This window comes from Parasteatoda tepidariorum, chromosome 6 (assembly GCF_043381705.1).
Source record: "Parasteatoda tepidariorum isolate YZ-2023 chromosome 6, CAS_Ptep_4.0, whole genome shotgun sequence".
In the NCBI taxonomy this organism is placed as follows: Eukaryota; Metazoa; Arthropoda; class Arachnida; order Araneae; family Theridiidae; genus Parasteatoda; species Parasteatoda tepidariorum.
The window spans coordinates 71,293,921-71,310,091 of record NC_092209.1 but is presented as its reverse complement, the minus strand read 5'-3'; the positions used below and the strand labels follow the sequence as shown (position 1 = coordinate 71,310,091).

The following is a 16,171-nucleotide window of genomic DNA, read 5'->3' as shown; positions in this document are numbered from 1 at the left end:
GTGTTAAATTTTCAAACTCCTAGAAATATTGGTCGTTCTACCTGTTTCAACGAGTGCAAACGAAAGATCCTTTTCGACTTTGCGCCGTTTGAAGACTTATTTACGCAACTCAACGGGAAATAATAGAATGAATGGATTGGCGCTCTTAAGCATTCATAGAAACTTTACCCCAGCTGTCGAAGACATTTTAAACGAACTTGCAAAAAAAACCCCGTCGTTTGGATATTACAGTATAAATCAATAAATTTTTAGCGTGTTTATATACTGGTTTAATTCCCTATTTGTTGGTAAGTCATTTTTTAGTTAAATTCATTGGTTTTCTATGGAATATTCACATTTATATGGTTATTATTTAGGTAGCTGTTACAGTATGAGTAGTATTTTCTGCCTTGATTTATTCCTACTTTTTAATAAAAATAAAATATTTTACCTCTTATTATAAAAAAAATTATATTCTTAAACTTAAAAAATAAAAACAAAATTTAACTAAACAATGTTGTCGAAATAAAAAGTCAAAATTGTCTAGCTGTCTAAATTAGGGAAGTAATAGTGCTTTATTACATACTCGAATTTCTTTTAGTAATTTCTGAAAATTATGAACNGATGGCTGAACATCTTCTCAACTGTTCAGTTCTCACAAAGAACTGCATCTACTCCCGATACTAGGAGGCCAGAGAACTTTTGTTCAATTTAAGTTCTTGATTTAATTTTTGTGTTTGATGTTTTGTTTTTGAATTTTGTATATTTCATCTCCTTCTGTATTTGTATTTTTATTTTCTCTTGATCTCTGTACTGAGTTAGGATAACGTCTATACCGCCTGCTGCATTAGAAGTAAAAAAAAAAAAAAAGATTTAACAGTGGTATAAACTAATGCACAGTTTGCAAACGGAAAAAAAATGAAGAGCATTCAGAATTTTATAAACGAACGCATCTTTATATAAATATTAGCTTTCTTCAATATATCCTTGTAATATGAAAATTAGAATATCTGTGATTCAAGCACTTATGGAAGGTTGACCATGTAAAGCTAAGCACAGATGGCGCTGGGGATTAATATTCATCGTAAAACTTCCGGGTTACTTCTAATTTTTATGTCTAAGCTTGAAAAAGCGCCCCATCCAATATTATTACACTTGTAGTGTTTTCAATATAGCGTGTTCTTTCAATTTAATTTAAAAAGAAACAAATAAAAAATGAATTCGAAACCTGAGCAGGCTTGCTATGATACTACGCAAAAAATAACTAACTGCGCAACTTTAGACAAATATTTCAAAACTAGTGGGCTGCGCCCCCTGCTCGCTAACGCTCGCCAACTCCCGAAAATTGCTACGCAATCTTATATGGTTTGCTTCGCAAACCAATCTCGTTTCGCTCGCTACTAACTTAGGTACATTGCAAATGCACAAAATTCTAAGAATTCAAAACAATCATTAAAATCCATTTAAAAACTTTTTTTTTAAAAAAAATTAAATCTTTTTAGCCAATACTAAGTCAATAAAATAAATTTGAATTCAAATAAATGACATGCAATTCGTTAAAACCTATTAGAAATGTGCTATAGTATAATTCGTGATATAAATCAAAAATCCTCAAAAAAATTCGTAATATATAAATTCTTGAAAAAAAAGCGCTTTCGACAAAATGCTAAAATAGAGATCTATCGACAAAGACTACTCACTTCTGCCTAACTTAATAGTATGAGATTGCCGCAGCTGATGCTCTCTGGTTATTTCAGTTTCCGTTTTTAAAAGCGCTATATGTTGAACCACCTCAGCTAGATTTGGCATATGACATTTTTAGCGGCAATCATTGGTCGATTCGCCGTGTAAGAGAATTAGTAACGTAAACAAAACAAAGCAAAGCAAACGTTGCCATAGGCGGAAAAGAAATACCGCCAAAATTTGGGAGCCACGTAAGAGAATTATATATGGATGGTGTGTTCTACACTAGGGAACGTTTAGTTCGAGAAACTAAACGATGCTTAGTGCCATCGTTTAGTTCGAGAAACTAAACGATGCCTATAAGAAAACTAACTTGAAGGGTATAACTCATAGCTACTCATATATATATACACGTATATATACACAAATAATAAAATAAAAATTAATATAAAGAGAAACTAAAAAAGGGGGAAACCAATAGNGAAAAAACTTGGATGGAAAGTAGAACATGCTCTACTATCGTCCAAGAAGTTGGACCAAGTTCTTGGATGTTTGTTTACACGATCAAAGCTCAAAGCAAAACAAGTTTCCATCAATATCAATCAATCTCTGTCCAAGAAATTGGATCGTCTAAACAGGCCTTTAGTTGGATTACATCTTGCCAATGTGTCAATTAGGGAGATATCCCGTCTCCGTAAATGCTCAAAATCAACTGTTTCACGTGTTTTGTGTCGCTACAAGACATAGGGACTCTCTGGGACGAATTGGACAGTCGGTTGAGGACCTACACTCCACTCCCAAAAAGCAAGCATGAACTATGGAACTTCCTGTTAAACATTTGGAAGGAAATTCCTCTTGCCACTATGGCTAATTTAGTGGAAAGCATGCCCAGAAGGGTTGCAGCTGTGATCGCAGTCAAAGGAGGCCCTACCTCCTATTAATTTTAATAAATATGGGTTTATGTCGTTATAGTGTATTTCTTATTAAGAGATAACACGCAAAACATGGCGAATATTACATTTTATTTATGCTGAAATATTATTTCTTTAAATTTATTTCAGGTTCACGACACGCTAGAATTTATAAATTACAGTAAAATCCTACGAATGGTAAAATTTCGCGTAAATTAAAACGAAAATCGCAGTAATAAAACTTTTCGGAACGGTACTAACGAAAATATAACTAACGGTAATAAAACTAACGGAAGTTTTCTAAATTTCTTCCGACTTTGGGAAGCTTGAAAAGATCAATCTCAGATCCAGTAGCCCCAGAGGTACTGATTTGTTATGGGAACCTGGGGGACTTTGTGACCCCGACAGAAGAATTATTCGCGTAGACATGCATATGATTCAATAACCTTTTTAAGCAATGGGCGGCAGTGACTGCGTGAATATCAGTAATCAGAGTTGCTCCACAAAACTGGTGATAACCTTCTTTTTCCTCTCTGGCTTGAAAATCATCCACCAAACAGCTCTGCATTGGTACAAAAAAAAAAAAAAAAAAAAAAAAAAAAAAAAAAAAAAAAAAAAAAAAAAAANAAACAGTAATGTACAGTGTGCAAAAAATAAATGGACCATCTTGAATAAGATTTGATTTAATGATTGGACCTTTGAGTTCTAGGAGTCAATCTTGATGGTTTGATGAGGTGATCTAAAATGAGCTAATTAATTAGTACAAACTATATTTTAAGTTCCAAAATTAGACATAAAAACACACTTTTACAGAATAAACATACCTTTTTTATGATGGATTAGGATCTCTGACTCCCAAAACATATGGGGTAGCCGCAATCTGGGAAATAAGGTCCCAGTAGTTTGATCAGGAGAGCGATTCAAAGTTTGCACCCCATGTTTATTTTACTTTTCGCGTACTTCATATCTCGAGAACTTATCAAGAGAAATGAAAATTTTTTGCACACAATTATAAAATTCTTTTATCCGAAAATAATTCCACGCAAAAAATAAATTTTAGTAAACATTTATTATTTTATTTAATAATTGTTGAAAAAAGTTCGAATTGTAAAACGCAATTTTTACATAATTTAAAATAGCAAACTATAACATTTGAACGAAATCGGTCGAATAATTCCTCAAAAATCCAATTCTAAAAAAGCGATTCGATTTCTTAGGAACAATACAACAAATTTAGCTCAACTTTTATATTTTGCCATTTAAACTTGCATAGTTTAGAATGATGTAAAAATTGTATACTTTACAATTCTAAATTTTTTCGACTATTATTAAATAAAATAAAAAATAATAAATATTTACTACATTTTTCTTGTGTGGAATTACCTATGGATAAACGAATTTCATAATTGTGTGCAAAAACTTTTCAATTTGCTTAAAAAGTTCTCGAGATATGGCGAAATGCGCCAAAAATAAAATTAACATTGTAAGGTCAAAACTTTGGATCGCTTTTTTGACCATAATATGGTAACCATAACTTTCAGATTGCGGCTACCCCCAACATTTTGGGAGTCAGAAATCAGAATTTGTCGAAAAAAGGTATGTTCATTTAGAGAAAGTACGTTTTTGTGTCTGATTTCTTAACTTAAACTATCATCAGCACTAATTAATTAGCATACCCAAATAGATAACCCATTTGAAACATTAAGTTTTAGTCCTAAAATGTGAAGATCCTATCATTAGATCGAAAATAATTCAGCGTGGTCTGTTTTTTTATTTTGTGCTCAGTTAAACAAAGATATTAAAAAGAATCCTTATAGTATCCATTAAGGTATTAAAAAGTATTCAACATTAAAAAGTACTAGTGGGCTGCGCCCCCTGCTCGCTAACGCTCGCCAACCCTCTAAAATTGCTACGCAATCTTATATGGTTTACTTCGCTCGCTACTAACTTAGGTACATTGCAAATGCTCAAAATTCTAAGAATTCAAAACAATCATTCAAATCCATATAACAACTTTCTTTTTTAAANAAATAAACTATGTTTTTAAGTCTCACCTTTGAAAATTTGATTTCCGGAAATTTCTGTGATCAATGATTTTTTGAAACGTCTGGATCTTCTATTTCCGGAAACTTCCGGATCACTGTTAGCGAAAATTCCGGAAATCCGGATTTATTCCGGAGCACAATCAGCCCTGTATCATTAAATAAAAAAAAAAAAATATTTTCTAATTTTTTGTTGTTGTATGGAATATATCTTCTATATATATCTATATATATGTATCTTCGAATAAACAAATTTTATAATTGTGTGCAAAAACTTTTCTATTTGCTTAAAAAGTTCTCGAGATAAGACGAAATACGCAAAAAATAACATTATGGGATCCAAACTTTGGATCGCTTTCTTGACCAATATATGGGGACCATATCTTCCAGATTGCGGCCTACCCCTACATTTTAGGAGTCAAAAATCCGAATTCATCAACAAAAAAAAAAAAAAAAAAAAGGAAAAAAAAAAAANAAAAAAAAAAAAAAGGGCAAGCTTAGTTAGAGAAAGTACGTTTTTGTGCCTGATTTCGTAACTTAAACTATCATCTGCTCTGATTGATTAGCGTATTTGAGATCACACCTTCGAAATATTAAATTTGAGTCCTAAAACGTTAAGATCTCATTAGAAAATCAAAAGTAATTCAGCGTGGTCTGTTTTTTATTTTGCGCACAGTTCAACAAAGATATTAAAAGATATCCTCATATTATCCATAAAGGTAATAAAAAGTATCCATAAAGGTATAAAAAAATATCCATTATTAAAAAGTATCCTTATAGTAAATAAATGTTTCATTAAGATCTTCTTACACAGAAGGACTAAACCTGAACAATTAAAGTAAGTATTTATGAAAATTTATTATTAACGTGAGATTTAAAATAAAAGGAATAAAAATTACTGCATCAATCACAACAAATTGGCGGAAAACCTAGAGGAAGAGTTCACTTTTTTGTCAGTTGGGTATAAAGCTTTTCGATATGACTTCCTTTGCCTTCTTCCCCTAAATTACTGGAGTAAACTTTACTGGTTCGCTTTACTCTCACTTAGCCCACGCTAACTTGTGATGGATGGAAGACCCATAGATGCAGTTCAACTAAATGTTGTTGTAGTTCATTTACGTCGCACTGGAGCTGCACAATGGGCTATTGGCGACGGTCTGGGAAACATCACTGAGGATGATCCGAAGACAAGCCATCTCAATTTTGATCCTCTGCAGAGTGGATGGCACCCCCACTTCGGTAGCCCGACGACCTGCACGCGAAGTCGAGCACTTCACGGTAGAACAGTTTAACGAGGACCAATACCGCACACTCTCGGTCCCTACGCAGACTGATCCAAGTGGTAATGTTTTGACTCTGATCGGCGTGTGAATCATTAAAAATTTTTTTTTTTGAATTGCGCTTTCCTTGCTTCCATAACAGTAGTCATTCACAGACTCAGTGATTGGAGTTCTTTGGTTTGACAGAGAGTAGTAAGATTAGTGTATCCTATTTTTAGTGCACTATAAACCCAATTGTTTCAGAATAATGTAATTTTGAGTTTTCTTTAAAAAAAATTAAATCGAGTCCTGCAAATCTATAAAGTATCTTTTTTAAAAAATTAATAAATAAATGTCAATACTTACAGCATAAGGAAATAATCCTCGTGCAGCATTGTGTCCACCAACTACTCGTGTCTGTTTAAAACTTCCATTACTACCACAAGGACAAAGTTCCCCTGTTTGTTTGTAGGGAAAAAGGAAGTTTACAACGTAATTATGTGTTATTATTAGCTATCAATAAATCTAGTGTATACAAAAGCTTCGTTTATTTTTGAAGAAGCTATTATTTGAACCACTTATTATGTAAAAAATACAACTTTAGTAATTTTAAAATACGACTTATATCGTTAGAATTCAAACCAAAATTTGCTACTCGCGACCTAAAACACTCGAATACTCCATCTGGGAATAGGATCAATTCTTGGGAATAAGAACCTCTCTCCTTCCTTCTCTTCCCCTGCTCTAATGCATGGAAATGATGTTCTCAATTTACATAATTTTTTTTTCTTATGCATCTACATTAATCAAAAATATATTTACAAATTTCCATGATGCTAAAATTAAGTACTATGTTTAATGCAGTTTTGAGTTCCACACTTTTTCCAGAATTCTGTTATGCGCCAACAACAGCGCATTTCGATCGCCAATCGTTTCGAACTATGTTTTAGTTAAATGATATAGCATTATCGGAAAGTTGCAACATTAGCGATTTTTCATAAATTTTTTCTATCTTCTCTCCCCCTGAAAACACCAATGGAGGAAAATGTGAATAGAAACGATAATTAATAGATTAAATAATAAAGTTTTTAATAAAAAGTTAGTTTTTATAGATTAAAAAAATTTCGCAACAACGCAATAGGAGATATATACCTACAAACTATTAACAAAAAATTATTAACAGAAGCACACTTTTGCATTAAATCAAGACAACACAAACAAATACACAATTATGCACACAATAACACAATCAAAATCTAAAAGGGTATTTATCTCACAGGAAATACATACATCTAGTTTTTTATTTAAAATATTTTTTAAAGATTCATTTTTATCTAATTATAAAATAAGACAGGATGTTTATAAATCGGGTATTTTGAATCTCTAAGTGTCTAAAAACTTGAATTGTATCTCCAACACAAATTTAAATTGTTGCCATTGTTTGATTAAACTTTTCTCCTATCTGTTCCAATTTTGGTCTTAGTCATCGAAATGGTAAACCATAAAGTTCTTAAATTTTGTTTTAAATTCAGAAAAATGTTTGCGATAAACAACTCTCAATTTTCTTAAAGCCTTAACTTACACCAAGAAATTTTTACAGAAAAAACAAGAAAATTTTGGCATGTTTGATACTAATCGGTCAATATTAACAATAAAAATACGCCGGATAAAAGTGAATATTTTAAACTAATTTATCACATTAACCGGTTGTTATTAATAATAACCAATGAAGTTTGGTCAAAACCATTCTTCCATGTTTTTATTTCTCACTTTGACCAAAAGAAGGGATTATTATAATTTTTGACCAATTAGTATTGATAATAACCGAATTTATCACTTGTATACATATAGCGAAATATACATATACAGGTATATCACTCCTGGCTCTAAAAGGTAAAATACATTTTGAGAACTTACTTTTGTCAGCTACTGGAAATACAGTCTAAAAATTAAAAAAATTCTGTACTTGAAAGAAATCAATTAATATTAATAAATGCATTGATTTAACAAAATACTTTATACATTTTAATAAAGAAAAGATTTTTTATTTATGACCATTGCTGAGCAGCCGACGCAATTCTGAGTTTAGAATTATCAATGTTCAACTTTGTAGTCTTGAAATTTTGTACCCGACCTAGAAGTCAAGGTAACTCCAGGATCAAGCATTGGGATCAACTAGCCTTAGTGCAGAACCTTTTAAAGAAACTAACCTAACTATGAAAAATCAAGAAAACCTCCCACGGTTAGCCCGATGAAAAGAGGATTCTAACCCATGATCCGTCTACCACTGAGGATATTTTACGTCAGCACTGTGGTCAGTGTGAGCCGAAACAGAATTCGTATCAATCAGCGGCCGCTGGGCCATCTTAGTGGAAGGCGAAAGCTCTATCTACAATACATAGAAGAATTTTGCAGAAATAGTGTATTCCATACTGGCCGTTCTCTTAGCTTATAAAATTATTTCGAAAATAAAAATCATAAAATTTATTGCAATTTATTTAAAAATTTATTGCAATAAAATGGCGTCAAGCACAATTAATTTCAGTCTTAAATTGTTAAATATTCCAAATCTCTGAATGCTTAAGCACCGAGCAAACTAGCAAATCCTATTAAATAGTTAAATCTATCCGAACATGAAAGATCTTTTCCTTGCAGCTTTTACTTACATAATTCTTTTTTTTATATATATAATAACGTGATTATTACTTATTAAAACAAGAATATCAATAGACAAAAGTACATATAGATGTACATAATATTTTTGAATTAAGCAACATTACAAGCATTGCACATTTTGTCTTCTTTAACAAAATTAAATAATAGCAGGGTTTTAACTTTCTCTTTTTTTACTGAATAAATTGCATTGCTTACATATTTAATTTTTAAATAAATCCTTCAATCAAATTTGTTTTAATCATCATTTTAATAAAAAATAAATAAATGAAAAATCAAGATGCCGANTCTAACCCGTCTATCACTGATGATATTTTACGTTGGCACTGTGGTCGGTGTGAGCCGTAACAGAACTCGTATCAATCAGCGGCTGTTGGGTCATGTTATTGGAAGGCGAAAGCTCTATCTACTCAATATATAGAAGAATTTTGGAGAAATACAGTTTATTCCATACTGACCGTATAAAATTATTTCGAAAATAAAAATTATAAAATTTATTGCAATAAAATGGCGTCAAGCAAAATTAATTTCAGTCTTAAATTATTAAATATTCCAAATCTCTGAATGTTTAAGCATCGAGCTAACTAGTAAATCCTATTAAATAGTTAAATCTATCCGAACATGAAAGATCTTTTCCTTGCAGCTTTTATTTTCATAATTATTTTTTTTATATATATAATAACGTGATTATTACTTATTAAAACAAGAATATCAATAGACAAAAGTACATATAGATGTACATAATATTTTTGAATTAAGCAACATTACAAGCATTGCACATTTTGTCTTCTTTAACAAAATTAAATAATAGCAGGGTTTTAACTTTCTCTTTTTTTACTGAATAAATTGCATTGCTTACATATTTAATTTTTAAATAAATCCTTCAATCAAATTTGTTTTAATCATCATTTTAATAAAAAATAAATAAATGAAAAATCAAATTGCCGAACGATTTTAATCTTTTGACGCATTGATTTAGCATTTTGAAATTTTAATCTTCTAACTTTGTATAATTCAGATGTGGGCAGATAGTTAGACACGGATAATTACAACGGTCAGAGAGCGGGAGGGTGACCACTTTGATCAGCTGGCAAAGGGACAGAGATTGTTTGATATCAGTCCTCGTTAAGCATTGATAATGTGAAGTGCACAATTGTGCGCGCAGGTCGTCGGGCTACATAAGTGGAGAATTAAAATTGTTATGGCATGTCTACGGATCATCATGAGGGATTTTTTCCAAACCGTCGCCAATAGCCCATAGTGCAGCTCTATGATGACGTAAATAAAATACTACTATTACAACTAATTATTTTTAAAAACTTATTGAAATTAGTTTGAAAATATTAAAAAAAAAATTTTTTTTGTCAATTGTGTATTTTTTTTTTCTTCCAATAATTTATTTTCGGAAAACCAGAGCTGCAATTTGACCAGTCAAGCCGCAGGTTGTGCACTTCGAAGTAACTTTTCATATGCAAAGAAACAAAAAGTTTTCTTTTCTTTTTTTTCCTTAAAGAAATGTTTGAGATATTTCAATTAGTACTGAGACAGCTGAAAATGAAATTTTAGAACTAATTATTTAAAACGATACTATCGTAATTAAAATTTAAAAAAAAATACATCTTACCTTGGCATAAATACCCATAAAATGAAAGTACTGGAACCAGATTGTTAAAAACATTATGTTTTTTTATACTACCTCAAACAATTTTGAAAATCTGTCACACGAAGAACAGCTTGAAGTGGGCAACGTCATTAGAAATGTCTTTGCTTTTTTTGACAGAGCTTAGAAAAAACACATGTGGTTGGAATAATGTGCGATTTGCACTGATTATACTTTAACATTTGTTACGTCAAAGAAAACATAACTGGCTTGAGGTTTATTTTAGGAGTGTAACACTACTTTAATTATACACATCAAAATTTATATAACATTTAATTTCCGGGCGATTTTATTTTTATTTTAGTACATTTTGCTGATTTCCTTTAGTGATTAAAAAATTGAATATAACCATGATCTAAATTTAATATTATTTCATATTTTAATATTTATCACTTGGAATTATAACAGTTTTCTTACGTGATGCGAAGTTAGGCCAACTGCAAAATTTTACTGAGAGATACCTCCGAACTTTACTAAATTTCATGGACTATAAATATAGCTAATAAGCATAGAAAATTTTATTAATCATGTTCCTTTTTTTTGGCGCAATAGAAAATTCTACGAGTCCCCCAAGTCTTACGTCAAAACACTAAACTCTTTGTAGGGAGAGTCTCGCAGGGAAGGAAGGGGGTGCAAGGAACAAAAAAGAATACAATCCAGTAAATACCTTAATAGTAAATCCTTGGTTCTAAATAAATTATAATGATCAATTTTTTGAGTAGATCTAGCAGAAGCATAAAGCTCTTCCAATAATCCATCCTCTATAATGAACAATATTTTACTGATCTTAAAAAAAAATTGAAGGACTAAATATTGTTTAAGGCATACATAGAATCACAGAAAACCTGAGATACTAAATAAAAAATTTATTATTGCAAGAAATAAAAAAAAAATTTTCTTGCATGGTTAATTGTTTTTGCTTGCCTGGTAAATAATTTTTCTTGCCTCATTAAAGACGAGACGGGCTTAGCCCGAGACCAACGAGGGCTCGTCGACTGAAAAAAGGTTTCAAGCGGGCTCGGACTTAATTTTTAGTTCAGACTCGATACAATTTTCATAAACTTTTTTATTACCTTTAAACCAAAGTATGGTATAGTTATGAAGTATAAAAAATTTAATTGCTGGCGATAAAAAGCTTTTAATGACTAATTTACTTGTAGTGGCATCAAAAGCTCAGTGGTGGGATCTTAAAATTTGGACGTATACCTCGAGCGGACTAGTACTCAATGTAATCCTATGTGTCTCGGGCTCGAACCTGTTTAAGCGAGCCTGAACTCATATAAGATTACTCATCCAATATCTTCTTTGGACCCTCAAATTGTCTTCTCTGTAACGTCTGATTTCTCGGACATTGGCGTGTCTCCGGTTGATACTCTGACATGGATAAAGCCAAGGATCACTTACATTCCTTCCACTGTCCGAGAGATCGACCATTATGGACAAGGAAGTTTGATGGTCTAGGAAAGCATCATGTTGGAGATTAGTATAATCTCTCATGTCTATTATGAATCGCAACTGTTATGAACAAATAGACGCGTCTTTGGAGTCGTATGCTTGCTTTCTTAGGGATTCAGTTGGCTCTAACTCTCTTTTAATGAACGACAGTGCGCGGTCACATAGACCTCCTCATGTTGAATACTTTGAGAATTTGAAGATATTTGCCAGATGGATAGGCCATCCAGATCTCCAGACCTGATTACGATAGCAATTTTTTTAAAGACTACTTTGACAGATAATTGCTGCTTTGAGTTCTCACTGTCTTGTCTCCTCTCCTCATTCTAAGTACTTAATTTGTAGTATGGAAGTGGATGATTTAATATATTGCAGATAGGAGTGGACGCACTCCTTACTAGAGCCAATCTTTTTATTGTTACCACGAGAATTTTCCAAATATAACTGTGATTGCTTTCTCACAGAAGATACTATTTGGCTAAGTGTTTTTTCTTTTGTTTCTTAATTTTTTAAAGTCATGTTTTGAATTCATGTAAGTTTCCATGCTAAATTTCCTAGAAACTTTTTGTCTCTACATTCCATATTTTTTAAATTAGATACAGTAAATCTTAGCTCTGGAAGGTCAGAATACATGTGTAATATTCTGATCTTCCAAATTTAAACGGTAATTGTTATAAGTTTCAACATTAACACTTTCCCCCCCACTAGTTTGTTATCTATAAAAAGGAAGCTTGCTTAATCAAATATAGAGTTTTTTAAAGGAGCATAAATAATTTATCAATTACAATAACAAAATTAACTAAAATTAGAAATTTTAAAAAAGGTTTGCCACACAAGTATTAGCTCCTTGAAACAAGGGTATACACTACCCTTGTTTCAAGGGTATACCTATACCCTTGCTCGAAGAAAAATACCTCAATTTTGGTCCGGTTTGGAGAGACAAAATTTTATAAAAAATTCTTGTAAGGAAAAATTGGAGTTTCATTGAAAAAGATCTGGAGAATTTTGTGATAAATTGCTTGTCTTGAGGACAGGATGTAGAAGTTTAGAGAATTAGTCGTGTAATTAACATAATTCTGCAGTCTCCGATTCATTTTACACACAATTCTGATACATTTTGCAGTGTTTTAAGGAAAAATCAAATATTCTTCAAAGGGGTCAGGGCTTAAGAGAAGAGCTGGTTCATTCCTTACTCAAAAGCTGAAGCTACGATTTCCACCTCATGACGTCACACCACACACAGATCTAGAAAATCACAGCTGAAGGATATGAAAACTTAGCTGTTAGTATAAGAAATAAGTTGAATGTTCGACACTTTTCTGATAATAGCTGTCAAACTTTACACTGCTAACAAATTATTTCTGTTTAAAAATATAGTATTCATACATTTTCTTGGTATTCCCTTATACAATTAAAAAATAACATTTTTAAGTTAGAAAAATTTTATCAATGGTTGTTCACAGAGCTCGAAAAACCGCCCGTCCTCGGCGATCAAAAATTCCCCGCGGACAACGAATTTCTCAAATCCGACGTCCGAGCGGACGGCCATTTTCTCGTTAATGTTCGTGATACATTTTCAGGGTGGCCACTCAAATCAGATTTCAAATTTCCCTGATTTTTCCAGATAAAAATCTTAAAATTTCCAGGTTTTCGTTTCTTTTTTCTCATTAAGTGTAGGATGTGTACAAAAAAAGTGTCTATATTATAAAATATTTTATTCAAAATGTTCTTTTGACAATTTGGCCAGATTTTTTATATATTTTTCAAATGTTTTGGTACAAAATATTGAGCAACAAAAGAGTAAAATTAAATATTAATATATAGTTGGTTCTTAAAAAAAACATTTTTTAAAAATATGTTATAAAAGGTTAAAATGAAATAGAAAAAAATTAGCATTAATGCAACAATTGTAACGATTTATCGACAAACATTGCTGTCAGCGATGGTAAAAAAATGTGTGATTGGTTGGCTTGCTGAGAAAAAATAATTCACAGATTTCCTTGAATGGGAGTAGAAAAAATTTCAGAAAAAGAGTGCAATATAAAATCTATTATCAAATTATAACCAACTAATTTTTGGAGAATTTTATAAAGTTAAAAATACAAAAACATTTTGTCAAAATAGAAAAAAAAATTACCACCAAAGCATCGGAACAAACTTGAGCCATAAATGGATTCAGCCCAAAGACAGTATTTAAAAATAGAAGCTAATATCCTAAATCTTTTTCCACCTACACCAGAATCTTTCCTAAATTGCACAGTCCCATAGCGGTCAAAGGTTTCTGCATTCGTTTAGCAACAGTAGGAGAATTTTATGTGGCATTCTAGTTTAACAGCTGTAATGGAGCAAATTTTGATGCAAGCAAAGTATTGCTAAGTTGATGATATTTCAACTGTTTGGCGATACATTTCCGTTAAAAAAAAGTGGGTATAATGGATGAAATAATTTAAATTAAGAAAATTAGTAAATAATTTAAAAAAGTGAAATTAATATTATTATCAAAGAAAAAATTTCCATCTTTTCTTTAAAATTCCCTGATTTTTCCAGGTTTTTATCCAAATTTCCCTGATATTTCCAGTATAAAAAAATTCCCTGATAATTCCAGGTTTCCAGGTGGGTGGCCACCCTGATTTTCAAGCTATGGGTGCTCGACACAAAGAAAAATGAATCCTATATGGTTATATTTGAGAGCACAATTAAACAGATATTCAGCTTTTACCACTGGTCCCCAAAACGTCAAAGGGAACTAGCTAAGGCGGCTGAAATACGGAGGACTACAAAATATTAGATGGGTTGCTAGTCAAGCTAGAGCATTAAAATCCTTGGTTTTGAACTTCGAAGCCACTTTACTTCATTTAGAAGACATTGCTCAACGTAGCAAAAAAGAAAATATTAATTAAAAAAAAGGCAATACCCTCGGATAACTAGACCTTTGTCATTTAAATTATTTCATAAAAGAAATACTAGGTTACTATTAGTAACCTAGCATTTCTTTTATTACTGTATAATGTAATCATAGTAACTACTAATTGTGCAATTTATATAAATGTTTGTAATAAATAAGGGAAAATTATATTTTTATTCATTTAGAAGCTACGGGTTAATTTCAAAGGAGAACGGGTACATTGTTGGACAAGCCGTCTTCGGGGACTGGTAAAATTTCTGATTTTTTTCGAGCCCTGGTTGTTCATTATAGTTTTTCTAATTATAGATTTTAACTTTTGCTGTTAAATAAAAGAAAGTATATAGAGGCACTTTTATAGTTACATATTGTTCGATAATTTGGTTCCATTTAATTGGGATGTCTATTTTAGTATATATATATATAATATAAATTTTTTTAATACACTATCACTAAGAAACAAGAACCTTAAATGCCAATTACTAAAAAAAAATAATCCTTGAGCATGTAATAATGTAAATATAACACTTGAGCCTAAATATTTTGAATAATGACATGAAATTGGAAGAATTTTTTAAGCATTGATAACAATTATTTTTGATTCAGGATTTTTTTGACCTTGTAAAACCTCCCCCCCCCCCATTTCTGTTTAAAGTTAGGAGACAGTATCAATTTCAATGGCTAATGAAAGTTCTTACCCGTCTCTTTTATTCACAGAAATTCTTCCATAACATTTTATTTTTAATTTAATGTCACCTTTTATATATTCTGAAGTAAAACATGGAAAATTATGTTTTCTCATTTTGTGCTTTATAATTCTCGCCGGTTGCTATCTGATATTTGACAACTACTGTTAAATTTTTGCAATCAGATGAGGAAGAAATCGCCTCAAAATAAAAAAAAAATATGGAAAACAATGAATGTATTATTTTAAAAAAGAATGCTAGTTACATGGGAAACAATTTATTTTTAAAGCTAGAAGTTGATGCTGCACTGCCGTTACCTCACCGACTGAAATCAGAAGCTCGCAGTTGCACGAGTCTCTTCAATTTAGTGACCTAACCCTTCTGATGACTCTTTAGCCCAGTCAAAAGGTTACATCCTTTAAGTGTGAATCAAAAATGCTATCGAAATCTAACAAATCACTAGAATACTAGAAGTATGAAACCTGTTTGATTGCCGAAGGAAATAGAGAGACATTGAAAGATAATTTACTCAGCTGGATAAATTGCGAGTTAGAGAGTTGACACCTTTTGAGCTTAATGCACTTCATACACATTTTTTATTGACAACCTCAAAATTGCTGTTTTTTTGACTTGTGCCACTTTTCTTGCCGGGGGTGCGACTAATGTTACATCAGGCAAATAAGCCAAAAACAGTTTTGAATTATTTGAATCTCGTTCTCCCGACAAATGATTTAACAGATATCAAATATGTTTTCTTTTTACCTCACTTTTAAGTGAGGTAAAGATATTACTTTGCGACTCATACTGTGAATGCTTTTTTGACTACATTTTTGAAAAATATTCTTAAACTATTGCTAGTATACTTGACAATAGTTCTTGAGGTTTATAAATGTTTGAAGTTAATAGGACATAAAAGACATTAAC

General features: G+C 31.4%; 1 protein-coding gene across 1 annotated transcript in view; it reads right to left on the bottom strand.

Moving 5' to 3' along the window:
* Positions 1–10,343, bottom strand: part of LOC107441529 (trypsin-3-like) — an 18,351-nt gene extending 8,008 nt beyond the window's left edge. Inside the window, exons 1-4 of the mRNA XM_043044505.2 lie at positions 10,172–10,343; positions 7,792–7,816; positions 6,241–6,332; positions 3,020–3,135 (exon numbers count right to left, since the gene is read on the bottom strand). Of these exons, the coding sequence (XP_042900439.1) occupies positions 3,020–3,135; positions 6,241–6,332; positions 7,792–7,816; positions 10,172–10,225 (287 nt within the window). The 5' untranslated portion in view covers positions 10,226–10,343. The remainder of the gene's footprint in view (positions 1–3,019; positions 3,136–6,240; positions 6,333–7,791; positions 7,817–10,171) is intronic.
* Between the last annotated feature and the right edge of the window lie 5,828 nt (positions 10,344–16,171).